General features: G+C 35.2%; 1 protein-coding gene and 1 long non-coding RNA gene across 2 annotated transcripts; one reads left to right on the forward strand and one right to left on the reverse strand.

Annotated features, from left to right (window-relative positions):
- Positions 1-1,778: 1,778 nt before the first annotated feature.
- Positions 1,779-2,564, forward strand: LOC108375803 (uncharacterized). The gene is made up of 3 exons (XR_001849205.1): positions 1,779-1,965; positions 2,029-2,244; positions 2,304-2,564. It is a non-coding gene; the product is annotated as an uncharacterized LOC108375803 (long non-coding RNA).
- A 963-nt stretch (positions 2,565-3,527) lies between these two features.
- On the reverse strand, positions 3,528-4,605 carry LOC108375804 (uncharacterized). Its single transcript, XM_017631951.1, has 3 exons — positions 4,532-4,605; positions 3,848-4,394; positions 3,528-3,610 (listed from the first exon to the last, which is right to left on the reverse strand). Exons 1-2 carry the CDS (start codon positions 4,593-4,595, stop codon positions 3,865-3,867), a joined length of 594 nt encoding a protein of 197 aa, XP_017487440.1. The 5' UTR covers positions 4,596-4,605; the 3' UTR covers positions 3,528-3,610; positions 3,848-3,864.
- Between the last annotated feature and the right edge of the window lie 3,779 nt (positions 4,606-8,384).

The following is an 8,384-nucleotide window of genomic DNA, read 5'->3' on the forward strand; positions in this document are numbered from 1 at the left end:
TTTCTCAGTAGACTTTGTATTATTATTTATAAAATATCTTACGAAATTTATCGGTTTTAGCTGTTCAAATAAAGGAGTTTTACAGTAAAATCCCATATCTGAACAATCAGATGTATGGAAGATATATGTTGTAGTCACCCGATCCTTGTAAGTATTCTGTTAATAATGAGTGAAAATGGTGCGAAATTTCATGTTCCTAGCTGCATAAATGGAGGAGATATGATAAAAGACCTCATATCTGAACAATCAGTTGTATGGGGGCTGCAGGTTATAGTGAACCGATCTTCGTTATTTTCACTGTAAGTCTTCTGCTGATAATGAGTGAAAACAGCGCGAAATTTCATGGTCCTAGCAGCATAAATGGATGAATTATAACGAAAAATCTCATATCTGAACCATCAGTTGTATGGGAGCTATAGGTTATAGTTATCCGATCTTTTTAATTTTCACTGTAAGTTTTCTGTTGATAATGGGTGCAAGTACTGCAAAATTTCATGTTCGTAGCTGCATAAATGGAGAAGTTATAACGAAAAATCTCATATCTGAACAATCAGTTGTATGGGAGCTATATGTTATAGTGGTCCGATTCTTCTGGTTCCGACAAATGATGAATACATTATAAAAATACACCCACCTACCAAATTTTATCCGGATATCTCGAAAACTGAGAGACTAGATTGCATACAAACAGACGGACAGACGGACAGACGGACATGGCTAAATCAACTCAGCTCGACGTTCTGATCATATAAGTATACATTTTCATGGGTCTATCTCTTTTTGTTCTGGTACTTACAAACATCGGACCAAAGTTATAATACCATTTCATGCTCATGAAAGGTATAAAAATCAACGGGAACCACAGTGTGAGCTATACTCAAGTATTATTTGCTTTAAAACTCGGTATCTTAAATTGTTCTAAAAATTCAGAGTAAAAAATTCGAAATTTGGGCGAAAATGTTTTGAATTTTTCTACNGAGCTGTATGAGCTTTACAACGATATAGACATAGTGCAGCGAATTAAAATTCAGCGGCTCCGCTGGCTTGGCCATGTCGTTCGGATGGACAGAAACGCTCCTGCTCTGAAAATATTCAACGCGGGCCGCGATGCTGATAACAGAGGAAGAGGAAGGCCTCCTCTGCGTTGGAAAGACCAGGTGGAGAAGGACTTGGCTTCACTTGGCATTTCCAATTGGCATCAGTTAGCACAGAAGAGAAATGACTGGCGTGCTGTTTTGGACTCGGCCAAATTCGCTTAGGCGGTTACAGCGCCAATAAAGAAGAAGAAGCATTTGTCTATAATAACTCGAGTTGAAGTTTTTCAAATTATGAAGTTTCGTTGTTGCCTTTAGTTTCATCACTTCCGCTTTGAAAGAAACTGCGAATATGCTAATAATATGATTCAAATGCCGTATAATTAGCTAAATAAAAATTTCCTTAAAAACAACTTTGAAATAACTAAAAAAATAACAACACTTTAGTTTTAATTGAAAAAAAGAAAGAAATAAAGCTATAGTTTTTATTAAAATAACTGTAAAAAAATTTATTGGTAGATATTTTTTAGATTTGGTAGATTTTTCTCAAGTGGATGGTAAATATTTTTTTTCGTCAGTGGCAACCCTGGCTGCGTGCTTGATGTTGCGTGGTCGTGCAGCCACATGTTGCTGTGTGATGTTTCGTTGTCATGGTCACAAAGGTGCTGTCGGGTGTTGCTACGAGTTGTGTTGCTATGAGTTGTGTTGCTTGACTGGCTGTTGTGCGGTTTCGTATTGCTTGTGTGGGCTAAATTTCTTGTTGAACATTTAGTCCTCACAATGTCGATATCAACTATATCTAAAATAATACATATTGTGACAATGTTTCTCAGCAATTTAAGTCCGGATGTTATAAAATGGCCTAATCAGCAGAAGAAACAAGAATCCAGTCAATATTTTGATAATAAGTGCATGTTCTCCAAAGCAATAGGTATGTATTAGCATAAATTATTGTATCTTATTTGTGTTAATTGTGAAAGCAATTATTTTTAAGGATGCATCGATTGAACCCACATAGAAATTGTCCTACCAAAAAGGGGAAAAGATGAGTACATTGACAGAAAAAGCATCGTATAGGTTGTTCTGCAAGGGATCTGTAATGAGCAAAAAAAGTTCATTAACATATTTTTTGGATACCCGGGTTCCAGCCACGATAGTTGGGGTTTTAAAAATTCTCCCATATATAATAAATTACCTTCGTATTGCGGAGGTAGCATTTTATTAAATTCATTGAATCCATGACAAATGTGATTTTTGTTTTATTTACAGATTACTACCTTTTAGGTGATTCGGCGTACCCTTGCAGCAAATATGTAATCACTCCATATAGAGATAACGGCCATTTGACTCGTGCTCAGAAAACATTCAATGTCAAGTTGAGTTCTGGTCGTGTTGCAATCGCACTCACGTTTGGGATTTTAAAAGAAAGATTCAGGCAGTTGTATTATTGCAAGTTGAGAGGCATGAAAAAACTCTGTCATTTTGTGCGTGCGTGTTGTGTTTTACATAACTTAGCAAATGAAGACGATTTAAATTTTAGCGAAAAGCCATTTGCCGAAGATTTATATGAAATTTCAAGTCGTGGCGAAACATCGAGAAGAAATTGCGACCGTGATCTAATTTGACAAAATATTCAAAATCGCTTAAATCAAAACATTTAATGAATAAACTGTTCTTTTATGCGTATAAAGAATTCACTTTTTTATTCATTGATACATATTTCCATTTCATTTCAATTTCAATCACAATACTTATGTATATTAACTTAAATAGTTTAATTAAAAAATTTATTATTATGGTTTCGACAATCTTTTTTTGTTTTTGTTTCATGTTCATTAATTTACTACACTAAAGCATTGTCACATTATGGAAAACTTTTAAGAAATAAATTTAAATTTTAGGCAAATAAAATTAAACTCTACAGTGGTACTAAACAGTGATTGAAAAACTTATATTTAGTGTATTTTCCAGTTTTTCAAACACTCTTTAGTACTACTGTAGAATTTAATTTTATTTGCTTAAAGATTAATTCTCTTTGCCCAAAGTTTAAATTTATTTTCCCAAAGTTTAAATATACTTGCTGGAAGTTTAAATCCCTTTGCCCAGAGTTTAATTTTATTTGCCAAAAGCGGGAAGCTTTGTGACAATGCTATATATAAATACTATTTTTTTAGAACATCCACAAGTGACTATAATATATCTAATTTTCTTTTTTCTGTTTCTAGCTTTTTTTCCTCCATTTCTCGCTTTCTTTTAATATTCTCTTCCAACAGATTTTTTATTTCTGCATCCCTCTTCCGTTGGTTTTCAGCATCCCTGTCAAGCTTCTCCCATATAAGGTCAAAATTACTTTTTCCCCTTCTTTGGGAGCAGGATGGCGTTACATCCGGGTTTTCTAAAATAAAATGACATATAAAATAGAATAAATAAATCGGAATCAATTGCAATTATGTTTTTTACCCGGGGTAGCTGGTGCCGACTGAGAACTTTCTTCCAGACTTCTGCAGCTGCTTTCACTGTCTATGAGGTATTCTGGGTTTATGGCGACTCTCTCCTGAAGTAGGTCATACAATTCACTGTTAAATAAATTACTTCATTCAATACAAAATACTTGCTATTTATCCAGTGTAAAAATAAAGAATTTCGTGATTTTAGAGACTGCTTCGGCACTTTCGGGACTAATTCAGAGTTAGTTTAGTTTAGCTACTTTGGAACCAACTAGTTTGGGACCAACTGGTAATTTAAAAACAACATACAGAAGTATTTAGGTATGCTGGTTTATTCCATTAAAATGTTAAATAATTTTAACTTACGCTTGGTAAGGGCAAAATTATCGATTTCGCCCCGTTTTGGAGTTATGTAGCTGAGCTTTTTTATATTGACGCTCCAAGCTGAAAAATTTAGTTTCCACTTGTGGCCAACTGAAAGTATAGCCCTTATCCCGCAGCTCGTTACTTATTTGCATCCACATTTGCCGCTTTTTCCTCAACTTTGCGCTTTTGCCAACTTTTGGCCGCAACTCCTTAACCCTGGATATTAAAAACTTCGTGGGAGCATCAAGCCAAGTCGTTTTTTGATCAGGCGTTTCTTTGCTACACCCGGGCTCAAAGCTGAGAGGCTCTTCTCCGCCTTTATCCGCATTATCTATTGCCTCACTGTCGGTAGCGAAGTCAGTCATGCACTCATCAGTACCGGCGCTAACTGGTCCCTTGTTGGTGCCCACAGGGGGGCATATAGGTATATAATCAGAATCGCCAATTACTCCTGGCGCAGTTGCAAGGGCACTATATTGCGAAATTTCAATTTCTTCGTAAAAGTCGTCACCAGCAGCATCTTGTACCACTTTATTTCTATCCGTATCTACAATTAACAAAATTTATATGTACATATATGTGTATATATATATGATGTATGCATGTACACATGAACATGTACATAGAAATGTTTATTAGTTGTTTTTATTACTTTATTTGTTGGACTCTAGTATCATTGCTTACCATTTTGCACTTTTTGGAACGTGCCTGGAGAACACTGCAAAGTCAATTTTCCTTTGTTTTCCATTGCTCCGACTTGTTAAATTACAATATATCTAATAAATTAAAATATAAACAAGCCGTAAAATTAGTAATTTTTTTATAATAGTTACTTACCAAATTACTTCTAAGCAGAAAACAAAAAACCAACTGTGTAGATGAACGGATTCAAAAGCAACTGTGAACGCGTGCACATTCAAATGCAATTTTGAAAGCAAACAGCTGTTTTTGTAACTTGCTTGCAAATGTTTGCTAATTCCTGTTCGCGCAACGCAAACGTCAAGCTGTGAAGCTGTGTTTTTCTGTGATCTGTTTAAATTTTGTCTTTTATAAAGCTGTTTACGCTTATTAAAGTAAAAAATTTAAAAAAGTGTTAATAAACTTCTGGTGCACAATTTAAAGATAAGTAAAACATCAAAATTTCCCGTAAATTTGATTAATTTAACTTGATATTCTTAATTGCATGTGCCTAGTATTTTGTTTCATATAATATATTGTTGTTGTACAATTGTTTTTGTTTGTGCACATTGATTTTGCTCTTTTTGTTTTTTGTCATTTCTGCTGTTTCATCTTTATCACAGCTGTTTGCGTTGTGTTTATTAGGTGTCAAATGTACAGTGCATTTAAAACTGTTCGCTACATAGCTTTCCAACTGATATTTACCAGCTGATTGGTTCACTGATTAATACATCGTTTTCAAAACCGTTTTTGGTTTTTTGCTTCTAAACCCTAAAAATAAATATAATTTTAAACATGTCGTGTATTTACACCAATTGCCACGTTAAAAGCGACTCCTATGTGTCATGCTGGCTCTGCGATGGGATTGCCCATATAAAATGTGCTGGTTTGAGCGGTAGAGTTTTAGACGCTATTAACGAGGGTAAGGGTCTTCGTTGGTCTTGTCAAAAATGTAGATCAACCGAAGTTGATTTATTTAAATTCTTCAGGCAGTCCAGAAATGGTTTTTCTGAGATCGGGAAGGATCAGTCGGCGCTTGTTGAGAAATTTAAGCATTACGAAAAAATGTTTAGGTCTTTCACTTGTCTCGACAACCCTCCACATTCTGAGGATAGCCGAGAAAATAAAGGTGGGCATATTATTAGTCCACCTAAAAAGACAGCCACGGATTCTAGTAAAAAAAATCCTCCATCCCAGTCCTTAGAACTTATTAATTTATCTTCTCCATGCCCTCAGGCATTGGAGCCTCCGATTTCTAAAGCCATATCCACTAGGTCTACTTCTAAAAATAGTCAAACCGTTGATTTAACAGTGTTGCCATCAACATCTCAAGCTCCACTGTCTAACTTAGTTCCTCCGAATAATTCGGAGCCCCGCACATCAGACATCATTACCAAAAAGTTGGTTGTAATTCCTCCGAGAAGATCAATCTTTGTCTCTAGATTTGCTAAAGATACTTCTTCGGATGATATAAAGTCATACATATCGACTAAAATTAGAACTAAAGATGTATTTATTCGTAAATTTAATTTTAAATACGATCGCGATATTTCATCTTTTAAAATTGATGTAGCTTCCGAAGATTTTGATTCACTACTAAATAGTTCATTTTGGCCGACCGGGGCGTTTGTTCGCGAGTTTGAGTATAAACCTAATAAAAGTAATAATAACGTAGCTAAAATTTCTAATCTTAATTCGGATTCAAAAAACTAACTCGCAAGTCTAATTTAAGTATTTACTATCAAAACGTTAGAGGTTTGAATACCAAATTAACTGACTTATATTTAAAAGGTTTTGACTGCAATTATAATATTATTTCCTTGACCGAAACATGGCTCAAACCTCATATTTTTAATTCCGAAATTCTTCCAAATGAATATCAAATATACAGGAGTGACCGCGTGGGCAGAATCGGCGGTGGTGTTCTTTTTGCGGTGCATTCATCGATACCATCCGAGGAAGTTAGTCTTCCTGTCATTGAATATACCGAATTTAAATGTATACGTGTACAGGCTGGAAAGACTTATATTTATTTAGCTCTTTGCTACATCCCTCCTAATTCTGCCGTATCGGTATATATGCAGCTAGTTTCTTTACTTGAGACCGTAAATGCAATGCTTACGGCATCCGATTCTATGATTGTTTTGGGCGATTTAAATCTGCCACATATTTCATGGAACATCATTGACACCGATGTTGTACCAGTTTCATCTAGAGATAGTTACAATGTATTTCTGGAGGAAATGGCTGAACTTTGCCTCAAACAAATAAATATATGTCCAAATAAGTTTGGAAAGGTCTTGGATCTCGTTTACGTTGATGATGTTCCGAAGGCCTCTATTAATCGGTGTGATCCCCTAGTTTTGCCGGAAGATGCATACCATCCTGCTCTTGAGTTAAGCTACGAAATCATAAATGAAATACATAATAATAAGTCAAGTTCAAGTACTAGATATGTTTTTGCGAAAGCAAATTTCAGGAAAATTAACAAAGAACTTTCAAAGTTATCTTGGCCAATATATAGAGATGACGTGGAGCGTAGCGTTGAGCACTTTAATGATACTGTTTTCAATTTGTTTCGAAAGTATGTGCCAATACGTAATATTGTTCATGAAGAACCAATACAATTATGGTTCACTAAAGAGCTTAAAAAATTGAAAAATAAAAAGTCGCACTCTTTTAAACTGTATAAAAGAACGGGCTTACACAGTGATTACCTAAGGTACTCAGTTTTGCGGCATAGCTACTTTGCATTAAATAAGAAATGTTATAATTCATATTTATGTAAAATTAAGAAGAATTTAATTAACAATCCTAAATCATTTTATGGTTTCGTAAATTCAAAGCGTAAGGCACATGGTTTTCCGTCCGCTATGCATTATCGCAACACTGTATCTAGCGACAGCCAACTCATTGCCAACATGTTTGCTCGGTTCTTTAGGTCCAATTATTCTGTAGACTTCCCTATAAGTGGAGACTATCCGTACGAGCTTTGTCCAATCAACTCTGCTTATATTCCAGTAATATCTTCCGATGAAGTTTTACACTCTTTAAAAACCTTAAAAGCGTCATTTAGGCCTGGACCTGATCATATTCCGACCTGTTTTCTTAAAAACTGCGCTGAGAACATCTGCGAGCCTTTAACAACTCTATTCAATTTGTCACTTAAACATGGCGTTTTTCCGTCAGCCTGGAAGGAGTCTTTCATAATACCACTTCACAAAAACGGCAGCAGGTCCTCTATAGAAAACTATCGAGGCATAGCGAAACTCTCCGCTATCCCCAAATTATTCGAAGCAATTATTGTTAACCAGCTGACATATTCTATATCTTCTTCAATTACACAATCTCAACACGGGTTTTCTAAAGGAAAATCTACTATGACTAATTTATTGGAGTTTACAACTCATGTCTCAAACGGTTTTAGAGAAAATGCTCATACCGACGTAATATACACCGATTTCAGTAAAGCTTTTGACAAAGTATGTCACTCGTTACTCATCCGTAAACTCGACCTAATCGGCTTTCAGCCCAGTCTTCTTCAATGGATCTCATCTTACCTCTCTGATAGAACACAAAGAGTTATTGTTAATAATTGCTCTTCCAACATCATTAAAGTTTCTTCAGGAGTTCCTCAGGGAAGCCACCTTGGTCCGATTCTGTTCCTGATATTCATTAATGATATTTCTTCTATAATAAAACATTCAAACATTTTAATGTATGCCGATGATGTGAAACTTTTTAAAACATTGTCCTCTATCGAAGAAAGGTCTTTGTTACAAGCGGATCTGAACAACGTGGTTAGTTGGTGTAATACAAACTATATGCCACTAAACCTTCAAAAATGTAAAGTTATGTG

The sequence above is a fragment of the Rhagoletis zephyria genome, unplaced genomic scaffold (assembly GCF_001687245.7).
Source record: "Rhagoletis zephyria isolate East Lansing unplaced genomic scaffold, Rhagoletis_zephyria_1.1 Rzeph_scaffold_09452, whole genome shotgun sequence".
NCBI lineage: Eukaryota > Metazoa > Arthropoda > Insecta > Diptera > Tephritidae > Rhagoletis > Rhagoletis zephyria.

Bases quoted from the DNA above. Each gene is read 5' to 3' on its own strand.
- LOC108375804 (XM_017631951.1), bottom strand. From the start codon at position 4,595: ATGGAAAACAAAGGAAAATTGACTTTGCAGTGTTCTCCAGGCACGTTC. The intron at 4,395-4,531 runs GTAAGCAATGAT...TGTTAATTGTAG, and splicing joins GTTCCAAAAAGTGCAAAATG to ATACGGATAGAAATAAAGTG.